Here is a 17,815-nt window from a genome sequence, read left to right as displayed (position 1 = left end):
AGTGCTAACCACTGTGCCACCGTGCCACTCATAAAGTATATGGCATCCTGGGCATTCACAAGAGGGGCATAAGAGTACAAAAACAAGGTAGTTATGTTAAACTGGTAAAATAAACACTGGTTTGACCTCAACTGGAGCACTGCAAGTTCAGGGCACCACATTTTTGGAAGGATGTAAAGGCAGAGTGCAGAAAAGACAGGGCAGGTTCCAGGGATCAGGAACTTCAGTTCCATGGAAAAGTTGTAGAACTTTGGACTATTCCCCTTGGGAAGGAGAGGAGGTTTAATAAAGGTACTGAAAATCATGAGGGGTCTGAAGTAGATAGGGAAAACGTATTCCCATTGGTGGAAGGATTGAGAACCAAAGAGCACATATTTAATGGACAAAAGTAACAATGGCAACATGAGAAAAAATATTTTCACTTAGTGAGTGGTTAGGATCTGGAATGGACCATCTGATTATGAGGTGGAGAGTCGGTCAATTGAGATTTTAAGGAAATTGGATCATTGTCTGAGAAGCAAAGATTTGCAGGGAAAAAGACAAGGGAGTGGCACGAGGTGAATTTCTCCTTCAAGGGCTGACACAAACACAATGGGCTCCTTCTGTGCTGCAACCTTTCCTCTGGTGCCTCAATGACACATTACAGAAATTTTCTTTCGGATGTTCAATTCAAAAGAAAAGTTACCACAGACAAATCTGACTGAAATAGTTCAAACTTGACTAGAATCTCAAAACACATTGATTTTTTTTTTAAATGTAAGCTTTTGGAAGTCATGAGGCAAGTTCAAATTGTCCATCTGTACAATTATTTCTACATGTATAAAGTCTGAGCTACAAATTATATACCACAATATAATGAAGCAGTATAGATTTATTCCTGGAGTCACTGAGGCAATTCAGTACCCAAAGGTAAGCATTCTAGTTTATTCATTATGTTCAACAGAATGAACAGAGACATCTATCTGCACAACAAAATGGCAATTGCTCATCTTTTACAATAGTTGGCACAATTGGATTCTGGCCATGTATTGAAGTACCCAATGGAATTACAAGACTGACTTCATGCATTACAATGCCTAACTGAATTAGAGAACATCACATACAGTATCAACATGCCACAGTAAAGAGGATTCCTCATCAGCCATTCTGGCGTGACTATACTTGAAGCAACTTGGCTGTGAGCCCACTTACTTTTTTTTATTAAAAGACATCATGTGCATGCAATTAATTAAAATAACCAAGTAAAGTAGCTCCACATAGATCCGTAACGCAACTTACTGCCCCTCATAACAAGAAGGCCAACATTTTCTGAAACCTAACCCATGACATTGAATGAAGGCTGCAAATTGCAGTTATAAAAAGCAAAAAGCTGTTACGGGCTAACCTGAATGGAGCCCTCTGACCTAGACTAGGTTTTGTTTCATTATCGAGAGAAACAAATCAAAGACTTTGTTTTTAAAAATAAATACATTTAAACTTCACCTCAAATTTTCCTCATTTTGATGTTCCCCTCCACGTAGTCTATAATGTATAATATTGTCAGGATTTAACCAATTAATTTGATAAGATATTACTTGAGGTATTTAATCAAGCAGTCTGTTAAAGCATTAGTACAAAAAAACTTGTTTATATTTAATTAGCTTGCTCCTGTTGCAGAGCAAATACTCTGGTGAGAATAAACTACAAGAGGCCATATTCCATTGCCACTCATCAGTCAGTAAGCATCTGAAGGTAACATCCTCTCTCGTGTCCTACTCTAAATTTGTGGGTTCAGATGGAGAAGTTCACTAATCACAAATGGAAGGCAATTTAACCGTACTGCATGTGGTAGTATAGGGTACTAAAGGTCCCAAGACTGAAACTCTTTAGAGCAGTCAGTCCATGGTCCCTCTGTACAAGACTAAACTGTTGTCATAGAGGCCTGGATAGGCAGTTTGGAATAAGCTGCCTCTTCCAGACTTGACAGGTATGACATATGGTTACAGACAACCTGAGGCAAGACATTGTTGATCACATTGGTACAATTAGGGCCACTTTCACAGAGCTCTGTTCATGCTGAGCCAATGTGTAATTCAGGTGGTAATTGGCAGGCATGCACTGAGATGACTGCACTGTCTTTCAAAATAGTAGCATGTGTGTAGAGTTTTGCTAGCCTCTCCAATGCCAGTTTGTAAGACAGAAAGGAGGCATGCCCAGGTTGCCCATGCCGCAACATAATTGCTAGAGCAGATCCACCAAACTGAAATTATAACCACCACAAAAGACTGAACAAGCTACGGTTCTTTTCTCTAAAAACAGTATTTAATAAACCTCCATGAACCTTTATACAACACTGGTTCAGCCACAACTGGAGTGCTGTGTCCAATTCTGGACACCACACTTTTAGGAAGAAAGTGAAGGCATTGGGGGGGTGCAGAAATTATTTATGAGCATTGCTGCAGGGATGATGGACTTCAGTTATACCAACGAATCAATGAGGTGTTCGAGACAGAATCAATGGAGGGAAACTTCCCTTGGGAGAACAGTCAAGAACCAGAGTACAGCAATTTAAGTTATATTGCAAAACTACCAAATGCAACAGGATTTTTAAAAAATGCAGCAAGCGATTACAACTTGGGATACACTGCCTGAAAGGGTGGTGGAAGCAAATTTGCTTCCACCACTCTCAAGAGAGAATTGGATAGGCACTTGAGAAGAAAACAATTTGCAGGACTAAGGGGAAAGGGCATGAGTGTGGAATCAGTTACATAGCACTTGCAAAGAGCCAGCATGGACTCAACAGGCCAAATGGTCTCCTCTCATGCTATTATAACCACTGTATGATTTTGAGGGTGTAGATAGCAGGGGAAAAAGTTTTAAGAAAGTTGTTTGCAGCAGAAAAAAAAGTTTGAGCATAATCTTGGAATAGTATGCAGTTTTGACAGAGAAGAGCAGGACCTGATAATGATTTATGTGGTTCAGCCTTATATCCAGATGAATTAAACTAGTTGTCTGCCATGGGCATTCATGTCCCCATCCCTTTTCTCAGGGAGCAAAAAATGAGGGTCATATCAGGGGGAATGACCAGGGTGAGGGCAAATAATGTTTTTAATGGGGACTGGGTCATCAAAGGATGTGAAAATGAGAATGTGGTTTAGAGGATTGGTAACTGAGGAAATTTGTGGAAGTTGGAGGGTCAGAGCCTAGGCAGTTAGATTTTGAAAGTGTGGCTGCAAGTGAATTGGGAGAGAACCTTTTTCCAACAAGATGTGGAGTGATGGACAACTGATAAACTAAAGGGAATGATGTTGTAGAATATTTCTGGATACATCATTTGTGAAGACTCTTAATTGTAGCAGTGGATCAGGATGACCTGTGCAGGCTGTAATATCCCAGCTCTTCGTGACGGAAAACCTGACAGTCTGTTTTAACTGAAAACTTGCAATTTTCTGAGCCGGAAAATGTATATATACACAACCTTCAAAAGCGAATAGATTTTTATTAGGTAAACATACCAAGGGAAATTGAGCCAAAACAGGTAAAATGGAATTGCAGAATTGATCTAACTGACTAACACTAAGTTACAAGTGTATTATTTCATTATTTTCCAGAATGACCATGTTTCTAAATACCTTGATAAGCTAAATGATTGTTTTCAAGCTTCAGATCCAGCTCTTTCAAACTCAATTCTCAAGCAGTACACTAATCACATAGCAGCCTAAAAGGGCTAGTTTACACAGGCCTGCTGCAAAAGCAGTCACTTCAAATATACGTGTCTGGCATGTCAATGTTACATAACAGCATGCATTTGTGTAATGGTAACTTGACCATTGTATGCTGATGCTAACATACGATACTAGCAAGAATGCAACACACATACCAGAAACTTTTTAGTCAGCACATGCCTACTGTATTTTTGTGAACAAGTGGTTGTCATGGTAATCCTACATGAAAGCAATACAACTAAGTTGTTGAAATTCCAATCTGCAATTTAAATTGTATTCTGAGGACTTCCTTCTTCTTAGGCAGTCCCTTGGAGTAAAGGATTATTTGTTTCCACACTAAAAGTGAGTTCTCAGATGACTGAGTCATCCAATGTGCGACCTACAGTCTCTGTCACAAGTAGGGTAGACAGTGGTTGGAGGAGCGAGTGGGGTGCCAGGTCACCACAAGCTCCTTTCACTGCCAACGCTCGGCTTCAGCTTGTTCTCGACCATGATCATGAAACCAGAGGTGTTCTGTGCCTTCCCAGATGCTTTTCCTCCACTTTGGGCAGTCTTGGGCAGTGAGGGTGTTGTACTTTTTCCAAGCAGGCTTTGAGGATATCCTTGAAGCATTTTCTCTGCTCTCCTGGGGCTCACTTACTGTGTCGAAGCTCCAAGTACAGCACTTGTTTCTGGACTTTTGTGTCAGACATACAGACAATGTGGCCCTCTCCACGAAGCTGATGAAACGTAGTCATAGCTTCAATTTCTGGGGTGTAGTTGAGAATTCTGATTAATTCTAAATACCCAACATGAGGATAATTAGCAGCTAATGTTTTAATATAATTTGAGAATAATACAAAATATTTAAGTAACATCTTAATAATGTCTCTCAGAAATTAATTTGTAACATGCCAGTAAAATGAAAGATGTTTTCATGAAAGATATCAGCACAAGTCAGGCACAAATTATGCAACAAAGTAAATTACCCAGGCCGGGTGATAATACCAAAAGATAAAGGCGAATTTTGGTATGAGAGCTGGTTTAAACTGGTTAGAGAAATGCTGAATCATAAGAAGCCATTTTTGGGAGAGACCTTCCATAAAACAGACAGACGAATGACATCAATATTTGAAGGTGTCAAAATATGATTAATTGAAGGACATGCCAATGTTAGATTGACAGAACAGTGAATGAATGAAATTGCTTTTAATTAAGTGCTCCTATTTCTTATAAGTGCTGGGCTGATTAATATGATAACGAAAACTATAACCAATTCTGCTCTTTGGCATGAAATCTTTTGTGAAAGCCTGCTAGCTCATTAACTGTGTAGATGGATCCATTGATCTCCCATTTTGGTCAAAATGAGATTTGTTTGGCTTAATTGTATGTTTGTCTGAATATTGTTAATTTGTAATGTTTTTGATTCTAACATGTCAATGTTTTAATTTCATTGAACTGAATAAACTTTTTTTGCCTTTGTGAAATGAAATATTTAATGAAAGGATTTAGTCTTTAAATTAATCAGGCCACCTAAAAGAATTTCCCTCAACCTGGGGATATTGGCCTGAGCAAGAACAGTGACGTTTGTGTGCCTATCTTACCAAAGGATTTGTAGGATCTTGTGAAGGCACTGCTGGCAATACTGCTCCAGGATTTTCAGATACCTACTGCACTTGGGCAATTCTCTGAGCCATATACGAGGGAAGGTATCACTATTACTCTATAAACCATGATCTCGATGCCGGGTCTGAGGTCCTGGTCTTCAAATACACTCCCTCTCTGGCGACTGAAGGCTGCATTGGCACATTGAAGGCAATGTTGAACCTCATTGTTGATGTCTACCCGGTGTTGACAGTCAGCTCCCAAAGTATAAAAAGTGGTCCGCATTGTCCAAGGCCTAGCAATGGATTTTGTTAACTGGGACAGTGCTGTGCGATGGGGGCAGGTTGATAGAGGACTCTTGTTTTATGAATGTTTAGAGAAATGCTCATGCTCTTGTACATCTCAGTGAAGGTGTTGACAATGACTTGGAGCTCAGCCTTGTGTGCGCAGACACAAGCATTGTCTGCATACTGCAGTTCAATAACAGAGGATGGGATGATCTTGGTTCTAGCCTGCAGGTGGCAAAGGTTGGGAACATTCCGTTTTGTAGTTTAGCACCATTCGAGCTGAGGGTGAGATGCAGCAGTGGAAGAAGCAAGATTGAGAATCATGTCAGTGCAATGACACTGCTTTGTTTGACCCCATCCAAATGCAAATTGGGTCTGTAGTGGATCCATTGGACAGGATCACAGCTGGCATGTCATGGTGGAGCAAGTGGAAGATGATGACAAACTTTTAGGAGCAGGCCAAATGGCAGAGGACACTTAATAATCCCTTGTTGTTAACAATGTCAAAGGGCATTGTGAGGTCAAAGAAGTCCATGTACAAGGGTTACTGATGTTCCCCACATTTCTCTTGTAACTGCCATATGAAGATGATCATGCCTGATGACATCGCCCAGCACAAGAGTAACCCTAAAGTCTTCACATGGTCTGTTTCTGTTGTACAACACACTTCAAGGAAAGTGCAGATTCACAAGTAACATGACAATAGTTATACTAATGAGACCAAATGCAGAGAGATCAATAGAGAATACAGTTGAAAACAGACAACAGGTTTGTCAAAAAAATACAGTTGGATTAGGAATTCTCTGCACTATAAATAAAAATAGACAATCTGCAAAGCCCTAAACCAGGATCCATTATTCATGCAATAATCGAGTCAAATCAAAACCAGAACACTTAAAAAAAAAAACTTTGCACCAAAGTGATTTCTAAAGTGATCTGCAAGTTACAGGCAAAATCTGGTAATGGACAATCCACACGGTGGGCTTTAGAATTGAAGAATAAAGGAAATTGCAGAGTGAAATGCGCTCAGATCAGAAATACTTGCCTATTATGCTCTTGGGATTGAGAATTCTACACAATGGAGGTGATTAGGAAGTGAGCTGATCTGCCAGAACCCTATATTTACGTTTAGCTGAAGTTAACCACAATTGCAGATTGTAATCACAGAATCTCTACAGTGCAGGAGGCCATTTGACCCATCGAGTGTGCACTGACCACAATCCCACCCAGGTTCTTTCACCATAACCCCACGTAATTACCCCGCAAGTTCTCTGACACTAAGGGACAATTTACCATGGCCGATCATCTAACTTGCATACCTTTGGAGTGTGGGAGGAAACCAGAGGAAATGCACGCAGACACAGGGAGAACATGAAAGCTCTGCACAGACAGTGACCCAAGGCCAGAATTGAACCCAGGTCCCTGGCGCTGTGAGGCAGCAGTGCTAACCACTGTGCCACCGTGCCACTATTGTAGTAGGCAGCAAGAGAACATTTTATTTGGCCAATGTCACTTTTCCTCATACGCACTAAAATAAGGAACTTCTGGGCAGTATTTTCAATAAAGGTCGACATTTGAGGCTTGGATAAGATATGAATAAAGTAAAGAAACAAATAACACACAAATATTTAGTTGAAAAATACCATTACCATAAAGGGTAACATGAATATTCTGTTATGTAATAGTATATTTGAAAGGAGAACTCAACTTTCTGCCTTAAAGGGTAGCATTCAAAAAATTATCAGTTAATACTTCAGAACAAAAACCAATGGTTGATAGCTGATTCATGTATTGGGTAGAGAGCCCATCAGCAAACATAGGAAATTGTAAGGCATGCCTACATAATTCATGAGCACCAGTAAACAAAATGGTTAAAGAAAGAGGCCAGTGCACAGCAACTGATTGCTAAATGAAGTGCATAAGAAATACGAGGTGGCAAAAGAAATGGTATTATCAGGACCATAAACTACATAAATGGAGAGTAATAGGTCTCTGGGGCAACTGTACTTGGAAGGTGTGTGTCTTGTTATGGTGAAGGATATTGAGATTCTGGAGAGTTTGCAGAGGAGGGTTACTAAGGTAATTCCCAAATTTTACATTCTAAAGTTAGTCTTTACTTGGAGAATGCAGGGTTAGCGATGTTTTGATTGATGCTTTCAAAACTATGGCATTTGATTTGAATCTATTTAGATACAGGTTTTAGATGGTAGCACTAGAGATCACGCTCATAAAATCCTTAGGCAAGCAAAGTTACATTAGATGCCAGGATGCATATTTTTTCATCCTCAAACAAAATGCAGGGAGAACAGTGACTACTGAACTTGTAACAATCATTGAAAAGGAAATTTGACAAGTTTCTGACAGAAGGGACTGTTTCCAGTTATAGGGATATGTTGTTAATTCTAACTCGGCAAATGTGGCCTGCGAGAGCTTGTTTGATTGACAGAATGGAGGGGAATTTTCCAAAATTTTACTTCAGTTTATCACAGGATGTTTGCCTCTCTCATGAGATAGCTTTTTAAAGAATGGATGAATTTTATGCGAGGTAGCCCCATTCATTCGATGGGGCAGGATTGATGGCTCTACTGGTCTTTTCTTGAATTGCATGGTAAATACTGGATTTTGCCCCTAGAATTAAATTCCTACTTTGCAAGCAACGTAGTTTTAGATTTTGGTTCATAGCGTTATTACTTATTTATTAGATACAAACTGATAATATCTCCCCTGTTTGTTCTTTCTTTATGTCTCCCACAATAGCAGATGCAAATGCTTATTTATCATCCAATCTAAATTACCAAGGGTACAAGGGTAACGAATGTAGTGTCAACCTCAGCAAGTATCATTCTTTGTCTTGAAGTCAGGAGGTTGTTCGTTCATGTCCCATTGCAGAAACTTGAACAAATAATCTAACCTAACACTTCAGTGTTGAACAGAGTGCTGCAACACTGGAGATTCACCCACTCAGATGGATGTAAAAATAAATGAGAGAAAGAGGAGTTCCATTTACTTAATTTAGCTAGTCTTAAGTAGAAAAAAAAATGCTTCCTCTGGAGAACAGCAGCTTATGATCAGCTGGTTTCTCTTTGCAAACCACAATCATAAACTCACATTACTTCAAACATTTTATTTGGTGCTGGCAATCTCTTCAAATTTATATCATGCACTGCTAATTATACTAAAAATGACAAATTATCACTATTTAAAATCGTGATATACAAAGTGTTCAGAACAGAAAATACACCATCATGCAAAGTTCAAATTGTATTCACAGCTTTTACTGAAAACAGAAGTCTTAATTTGAAAGAGTGTTAAGTTACAAAATTGTTGAAAGGTTAATAATTTCTATTTGTGAAATAGTTGTATTTAGATTGTCCCTACAACAATCAATATTATGTCAATGACATGATTTGCCCCAGTTGATACTGTTGAATTAAAACATATGCATCTTGTATTAATTTTTTTCCATTATAAATTTCATGTTTACAATGGATAGTACTTCTATAAACCAGTTACACTTACACTTTCTTAAGAACATAGGAGCAGGAGTAAGCCATTCGGCCCATTGAGGCTGCTCCACCATTGAACGCGATCATGACTGATCATCCATTTCAATGTATTTTGCCCACACCATCCCCATATTCCTTTATGTCAGTGGATTTAGAAATCTGTCAATCTCTGCTTTAAACATATTCAATGACTGAGCTTCCACAGCCCTCCAGGGTAGAGAATTCCAAAGATCTGCAACCCTCTGGGTAAAAAAGATTCTCCTCATCTTGGTCTTAAGTGACTTTCCCTTCAGTTTGAAATCATAGACTCGGTTCTGGACTCTCCAACTAAGGGAAACATCTTACCTGCATCCACCCTATCCCTTTAAGTATTTTGATGGTTTAAATGAAATCACCCCTTATTCTTCAAAATTCAGAAGAATATAGGCCCAGTTTTCACAAGCTCTCTTCTTCAGACAGTCCCGCCATTTCAGGAACAAGTCTGGTGAGCCTTTGTTGCACTTCCTCTATGGCAATAATATGCTTCCTAAAATAAGGGGCCAAAACTGTACACAATACTCCAGGTGCAGTCTAACCAAGGTTTTATATAACTGAAGCATGATTTGCCAATGGTGATGCCATAAAGTCTCAGTTTTTCATCTCCCAATTTCTTTGCTTGTGCTCCAATCAATTCTTCACTTACAAAAAGGTTGTGAATTTTACTAATTAACCATAAATCATATAAAAGAAAGATAATTTAAAAATCAGGACTGAATGTACAACTTCAAAGTAATGTCTGAATTATGTTTGAACTTCAGTTTCAATCATGTTGTATCGCAATTCTACTTCACCTGAAAACTATGGGGACGATTCTCTGACCTCATGTGCCTGGCGCAGATTGCATGGATCCCAGAGAATAGCTTGTGAGCCTAAAAATCAGTTCTGCTCCCTGCGCCAAAAGGTTTATGATCTTCCCAGCCCCTTTCTATTGCCAGCAAGGCAGATTAGCGTACAATTGACTGGATTTCAATCTCATTAGCAAATTTGGCACGTGATCGTCCTCCCTCCCAGAATGCTCCCACCTCTCTGGCAGGACGTCACACTGGCAAGAATCACCACTTCCACTAGCAGAGACCTGGCACGATGGCCACACCAGGAGGGCTCAGAGGCCATTGAAGTCCCTGAGTGGTCAGGGGCATGGCTGGGCAGTTCCGATAACCCAGTGCCTACCGGGTACACTGCCAATGGCCACCGGACACCACAGCAGTGCCAGTTGGGCAATGCCAGTATGTCAGGGCAGTGCCAAAGGAGTGGGGCATGTCAAGGGTCATGAAGGGGGTGCATATCAGGGGTCACGATAGGCATGTCGAGGATCATAATATGGGACCCATCAAGAGACTCTGATGCTCCAATGTTGGCAACCCATGTTGGAGAGGGGGAACATGTCGCTCTTAGGACTGGAAATAAGCCTGCCCTTTTCCAAGAAATCAGCAAGGTACTTGAGGGGAAATGAGCTGTTTGTTTGTTTTGAACTGCAATCACTTTAATTGATGGGGCAAAAGCTGACGAAGGCTTGTGATTTAAAGGAAATCATATGACAGAGATAAGTTTTACACCTGAGGTTTTTGGGGAATAACTAAGAAGGAAGGCTGCCCTAACTCTCACTCGTCCTTTCTTTCCAGAAACTCCATGTGTGACTATTAACCTGCCGCCAGAGAATCCTCATCTGAATATAATTTGTCTGCATTTTGAAACCAAAAAAGCTGAGATCAGCAGCGCATCTTCACACAAGGAAGCTTCAGATCAACAGCATGGAAACTTCAACTTTTGTCTTTTAAAGTCTATCCTCCAAAGCTCATCTCTGCAGAGAGCTTACCAGTTTGTCCTTTGCGTGCGTGCGTGCACCATGCACTTATTGGGATATCTTTAAAAACGGAGAGATGGCCATACTTCCAGAATACAATTGTATGTGTACCAATTCTTGCAACTGGGTTTTAAAAGTTGCATTTTATAATAAATAATTGAGCTTATTGAAAGAAGCATGGTCAAAGTCTCTTTTATTCTGGGCCTATCAGCAGCGAAGGTAAATAATTGGCCATTTAGATGAGTGATTTAAACAATTGGTGTGACCTGTGGAGTAGGACTGGATCAACTGTGTACTCCTCCCATCTTGGTGATAACACAACCAATACAATTCACTTATAACTGAGTTACTCAAACAAGGAGTGTCAAGTACATTGAAACATAGAAACCAGAAGCAGGAGTAGACTTCTCATTCAGCCTGCTCCGCCATTCATTTTGATCATGGCTGATCATCGAATTCAATAGCTTCACTTATCCCTGTTATTGGGCCACATACAATCAGATGAAAACTGTCAAAATTTGTGACAAACTTTGAAACTGTTTTAATCTTAGTATCTGCCTTTTGAAGACTTTTCATTATGAGATAAAGAAAGTAAGTCTTGGATTTGAACAGCACCTTTCATGACCACATCACAGCCAATGAAGTACTCTTGGGACTGTAATCACTGTTGTAATGCAGGAAATGTGGTACAATTTGCACTCAGCAGGTTCCCACAAATAGCAATGTAATAATGACCAGATAGCCTTTTTGCGATGCTAACTGAAAGATGAATATTGGCCAGGGTACCTGTAAAAACTTCCCTACTCCCTATTAAAATAACGCCATGGTATCTTTTACATTCACCTGAGAGGGCTGATGGGATCTCAGTTGAATATCTCACTTGAAAGATAGCATTGTTGACAGTGCAGTACTCCCTCAGCACTGTATTGGAGTGTCAGCCTTGATTATTGTGCTCAAATCTTGGAGTGAGATTTGAACCCACAATCTTCTGACTCAGCATCATGAGTACTAGCAGCTAAAAGTTCTGTCTTCATAATAACTGCCAACGCTTAAGAGTATAACCAAAATATCCAGCAAATGTTCACTAGACAGATAGTACCAATGTTAATAAGGAATAAAATGCTCTCTATTCCTGATGCAAAGTAAGTATGCTGACCAATAATTAAATAAGTAATCACACTAACATGGAATGGTTTCAGCACAGAAGATAGCCATTTGGCCCTTCATGTCCATGCCAGCCCTCTCCAAGAGCACCTAGGTAGCCCTATACCCCAATCCTTTCCCAAAGCCATGCAATTTTTTCCTCGGGATAATTATTCGATTTACTTTGAAACTCATGATTGAATCTACCTCCACCACACATTCTGGCAGTGCATTCCAGATCAAGTTGTGTAAAAAAAAGCGTTCCCTGTATCACTTTTGGTTCTTTTGTTATTCACCTTAAAATTGATGACATCTGCTTCTCACATTTTCACCAATGATATCAGTTTCTTCTGATCTATTCCTTCATGATTTTAAACACCTCGGTCAAATCTCCCTCCCACCTTTTCCTCTTCAAGGAGAACAACCCCCGCTTCTCCAATATATCCACACAACTTGAACCATTCTTATAAATTTTTTCTGTACCTTTTCTCATGTCTTCACATCCTTCCTTAAGTGTGTTGTCCAGAATTGGACACAATACTCGATTTGAGGTCAAACTCATGTTTTGTAAAGATCTGTGAAGTTTATTGGAGTTGTTTGTGTACTCTATGCCTCCGTTATGAAGCCCAGGATCCTGTATACCTTACTTACTAGTTTCTGAACCCATCTTGCAACCTTCAATGATTTTTGCATATGCACCTCGATCCTGCTCCCTTTTTAAAATTGCATCCTTCATTTTACGTTGCCTCTCAACGTTTCTCTACGAAAATGTGTCACTTCACACTTCTCTGCATTAAATTTCATCTGCCATGTGTCTGCCCATTCCACCAGTCTTTACACCCTCATGAAGTCTATCACTATCCTCTTCACAGTTCACTATATTTCCAAGTTTTGCTTCATATCCAAATTTTGAAATCATGCCCTACACACCAAGCCTAGGTCATTACTATGGATAGCAGTGGTCCTATGACCAAATCGAGGGTAATGCTACTCTATACCTTCTTCCAGTTTAAAAAAACACCCATAAACTAATTCAATCAAGTAACTTTCCTAAAGCATTGTCTTGAACCATTTTATTTTACAATGAAAATACACCTACAAAGAGCTCAACTTATTTAATTATATTGTTCTTAATTATATCTCAATCAGTACTAACAAGAATTCACTGCTTTCTCTTCATGGTCTGTTACTGTTGCATTTCAAACTATGAGAATAGTATGTATTTTATATATAGTATATAATTATAAATTGGAACCAATGATTTTGCAAAGAAGATGCCCTGCTGGCAGTGAAATTTAAACGATCTGCTTATAAACCAAACCACATTAATAAAATCATCTGATTTACGTAAACATTGTAATAAAGCCTTTATACAATTCAAGCAGTCACACAAAACAAAATAATCGGAGCACTAGATTGTGGCTCAAACACATCAAGAGACAATCCAAATGCAAATCAGTATTGGTCCCGCCATGGGTGAGTACAGGTACATATCATGTTTGTAAATAATACAGTGCAAGATTTTTTTTTTGGTTCCTAAAATCATGGCCATATGGCCCATCAAACCAATTCATTATGCACCATGCACATTATCTATCGTCACTGACTCTACCAATTTATCCATTCTGCATAGCCACAACATCAGCAATAAAGGATAGCAACTCATGATTTGATCTTGATGAATCATACTCCATGGATATTTTCAGTTCATCAATTATATCTTCAAACTTATACTTATACTTCCAATCCCCTCTGACACATTTCATCCAACTGCTTGAACTATTCAAATAATATTGTGATTTAACAGAGGATAACATAGCTTGTTCCCACTCTCTATCCAAAGCAAACAAATTGATTACAGCAACCTTAAATTTAAAAATGAATACTAAATACTCCTGTAACATCACACCTGCCCATCTGATCAGGTGGCAGGATAGGCAAGTATTCAGTGGGCCAGATGAACTGTGTTGCTTGTCTCTTTTCCAAGATCAAATTAGTTGAATAATGGTTAAACATCCCAACTGTAGCAAGCACATTGATGTGGTAGCCTGATCTGTACATAGCCTTAATCTGCAAGGCAGTGTTGAACACAACATGTAACATCAAGTCTCATGGATTGAGTTGTTTGTTCCACTTTGAGAAATATTCCATTTTGGGTTAAGTACAAGGATCTATCCTGAACCAAATAAATATTTATTGTTTTGAGATTAGGGAATGCTGGACTAGAATTGTGTGTACATTTGTACTGAAGAAAATGCTTTTTCAAAGCCATCCAGTTACATCAGACCCACCTTCTTCTTGTCCCTCATTGAGCCCTTTCCTCGCACCATAATCTTGCATCCTGTCTCTGCTTCCAGTTGTTTTGCTGTTAGCCCCCTGGGTCCAAGAATTCTTCCAACAAAGTTGAACTAGTTAGAGGAGAAAAAGAAATGATCATTAAAGTCCTTTAAATGAGATGTTGACATCAGTGAAAGTGCTTCACTGATCATAACAAATCATAGAATCATACAGCACAGAAGAGGCCCTTTAGCCCGTCGAGTCCGCACTGACATGCAAGAAACACCTGACCTCCCACTAGTCCCATTTACCAGCACTTGGCCCATAGCCTTGAATGTGATGATGTGCCAAGTACTCATCCAGGTATTTTTTTAAAGGATATGAGTGAGGCAACTCACCTCTATCACCCTCCCAGGCAGCACACTCCAAACCGTCACCACCCTCTGGTTTCCTCATACCCTCCCCCCCAAGCCTCTTGCCCCTTGCCTTGAATTGTGTCCCCTCGTGACTGACCCTTCAAATAAGGGGAAGAAGCTGCTCCTTATCCACTCTGTCCATGCCCCTCATAATCTTGTACACCTCGATCAGGTCGCCCCTCAGTTTTCTCTACTTCAAAGAAAACAACAAAAGCCTATCCAATTTCTGTTCATAACTTAAATGTTCGAGCCCATCTCTGCACCCCCTCCAGTGCAATCACATCCTTCCTATAATGTAGCAAAAAGAACTGCACTCTAGCTGTGGCCTCACCAAAGTTCTATACAGCTCTAACATGACTTCTTGCTTTTGTAATTTATGCCTCAATTGATAAAGGCATCTCTCCCATGGGCCTTTTTCACCACCCTACTAACATGCCCTTCCACCTAAAAAAACACTATAAATTTTACACCTTGGGCACTGGGTTCTGGAAGTAGAGACACCTTGAAATAATTCAGATCTTCAGCTGTATAATAGGTTTGATATACAGAGTGAATTAGGTGGAATTATTATGGAGGACATCATATAACAAGGATGAAATAAAATGTGTCAACTTAGCTTTGCAAGCCTAATTTGAAGAGAAGTACATGATTTGATTCAACTTGGTTTTGGCTTTTTAAAAGAACAATTGCTGAAGTATTAAAAATCTTACATCAACACATATTTCCTTTTTGCATAACAACTTTCTGCAATCATGTTTTTGTCACACATTTTGTGTCAACATTTTCTCAATCAGATGATTTCCTTATTTAAACTGGTCAATCTGGCTTTATGAGAAGCTGATGGTCAGATTGCTCATCATTCAAAATGCTTTCCAAACGTAATTTTCATCTGCTAATTTTTCCCTTCAAAAACTAAAATTGAATGGGAGTCAAAGGGTGATGGAAAGAATAGCTGGAAGGTTAGGTGCAAGGAGGGAATGATACGGACGTTGAGAGGAGTGCAACTGTGGTAGGTGGGAGAAAGAGGATTGGATAGTGAGAATATAAAGGAGTGCGGAACATAATGAGATATTCGAGAGATTTTAGGAAAGGGGAAATGGAACAGTGAGGGCCATATTTTACCTACGATCCCAATCACAAATGCATCCTGTTGCTGATGGTGTGACAAATGTGAGAAATAAAATAATTTACTTCGCACCTTTCACAACCTCAGGACATCCCAAATTGCTTCTGAGCAATAACAAAAGGCTTAAACATGGTAAAACATTCCAAGACATTGCACAGAAGCCATATCAGTCACAGAGTTATTCAAACAGGTGACCTGGTCAAAGCTTCGTCAAAGAGGTAGATTTAAAGTAGCGACTTTAAGGAGGAGAGAAAGGCAGGGATGTTTAGGAAAGGAATTCCAGAACTTGATGCCTAGACAAAGAGCCATCAATGGTGGACATGAAGAAAATGCATGAGGCCAGAATCGAAGGAGTGCAGAGATATCAGAGGACTGTAGGGCTAAAGGAGATACAGGAAATAAGGAAAGGAGGGGCTATAGAAGGATATGCACACAATTATATAGTTCTTTTAAATGTAGTCTGGTTGTATGGCAAGAAATACAGCAGCCAGTTTGCCCACAGTAGAGGTTCCATTCTCAGCAAAGTGATTAAAAAAAGATAATGGCATAGCAAAATCGATTTCCAAAAGCCAGTGCATAGATAAAAATCCAACAGACTGTGCAGCTCTAAAAAAACAACAAAATGTTGAAAGAAAGTAATAACGAGGAAACAAGGTTCAGATGGCTCGATTGAGGGTTACAAGTTAGCAAGGAATGAGCTGAAAAAGGGGCTTAGGAGAGCTAGAAAGGGACATGAGAAGTCCTTGGCGGGTCGGATCAAGGAAAACCCCAAGGCTTTTTACTCTTATGTGAGGAATAAAAGAATGACCAGGGTGAGGTTAGGGCCGGTCAAGGACAGTAGTGGGAACTTGTGTATGGCGTCAGTAGAGATAGGCGAGGTGATGAATGAATACTTTTTTTCAGTGTTCGCCAATGAGAGGGGCCATGTTTTTGAGGAAGAGAAGGTGTTACAGGCTAATAGGCTGGAGGAAATAGTTGTTCGGAGGGAGGATGTACTGGCAGTTTTGAATAAACTGAAGGTCGATAAGTCCCCTGGGCCTGATGAAATATATCTTAGGATTCTTTGGGAGGCAAGGGATGAGATTGCAGAGCCTTTGGCTTTGATCTTTGTGTCCTCACTGTTCACGGGGATGGTGCCAGAGGACTGGAGAGTGGCGAATGTTGTTCCGCTGTTTAAGAAAGGGAATAGAAATGACCCTGGTAATTATAGACCGGTTAGTCTTACTTCGGTGGTTGGTAAATTGATGGAAAAGGTCCTTAGGGATGGGATTTACGACCATTTAGAAAGATGCGGATTAATCCGGGATAGTCAGCACGGATTCGTGAAGGGCAAGTCGTGCCTCACAAATTTGATTGAATTTTTTGAGGAGGTAACTAAGTGTGTTGATGAAGGTAGGGCAGTTGATGTCATATACATGAATTTTAGTAAGGCGTTTGATAAGGTCCCCCATGGTCGGCTTATGATGAAAGTAAGGAGGTGTGGGATAGAGGGAAAGTTGGCCGATTAGATAGGTAATTGGCTATCTGATCGAAGACAGAGGGTGGTGGTGGATGGAAAATTTTCAGACTGGAGGCAGGTTGATAGCGGAGTGCCACAGGGATCAGTGCTTGGTCCTCTGCTCTTTGTGATTTTTATTAATGACTTAGAGGAGGGGGCTGAAGGGTGGATCAGTAAATTTGCTGATGACACCAAGATTGGTGGACTAGTGGATGAGGTGGAGGGCTGTTGTAGGCTGCAAAGAGACATAGATAGGATGCAAAGCTGGGCTGAAAAATGCCAAATGGAGTTTAACCCTGATAAATGTGAGGTGATTCATTTTGGTAGGACTAATTTAAATGTGGATTACAGGGTCAAAGGTCGGGTTCTGAAGACTGTGGAGGAACAGAGAGATCTTGGGGTCCATATCCACAGATCTCTAAAGGTTGCCA

The 17,815-nt window shown here is 39.9% G+C and overlaps 1 protein-coding gene across 8 annotated transcripts in view; it reads right to left on the bottom strand.

Annotated features, from left to right (window-relative positions):
* qkib (QKI, KH domain containing, RNA binding b) overlaps positions 1-17,815 on the bottom strand; it is a 568,349-nt gene that overhangs the window by 282,506 nt on the left and 268,028 nt on the right. For all 8 annotated transcript variants that reach the window (XR_013499671.1, XR_013499672.1, XM_078230145.1 and 5 more), the window contains exon 3: positions 14,359-14,475. Coding sequence is in view for 6 of the 8 variants with exons in the window: in XM_078230145.1 (XP_078086271.1) it covers positions 14,359-14,475 (117 nt within the window). In the remaining 2 variants the exon portion in view is untranslated. The remainder of the gene's footprint in view (positions 1-14,358; positions 14,476-17,815) is intronic.

The sequence above is a fragment of the Mustelus asterias genome, chromosome 15 (genome assembly GCF_964213995.1).
Source record: "Mustelus asterias chromosome 15, sMusAst1.hap1.1, whole genome shotgun sequence".
NCBI lineage: Eukaryota > Metazoa > Chordata > Chondrichthyes > Carcharhiniformes > Triakidae > Mustelus > Mustelus asterias.
The sequence above is the reverse complement of the archived record's forward strand: the minus strand, read 5'-3'. Positions and strand labels throughout refer to the sequence as shown.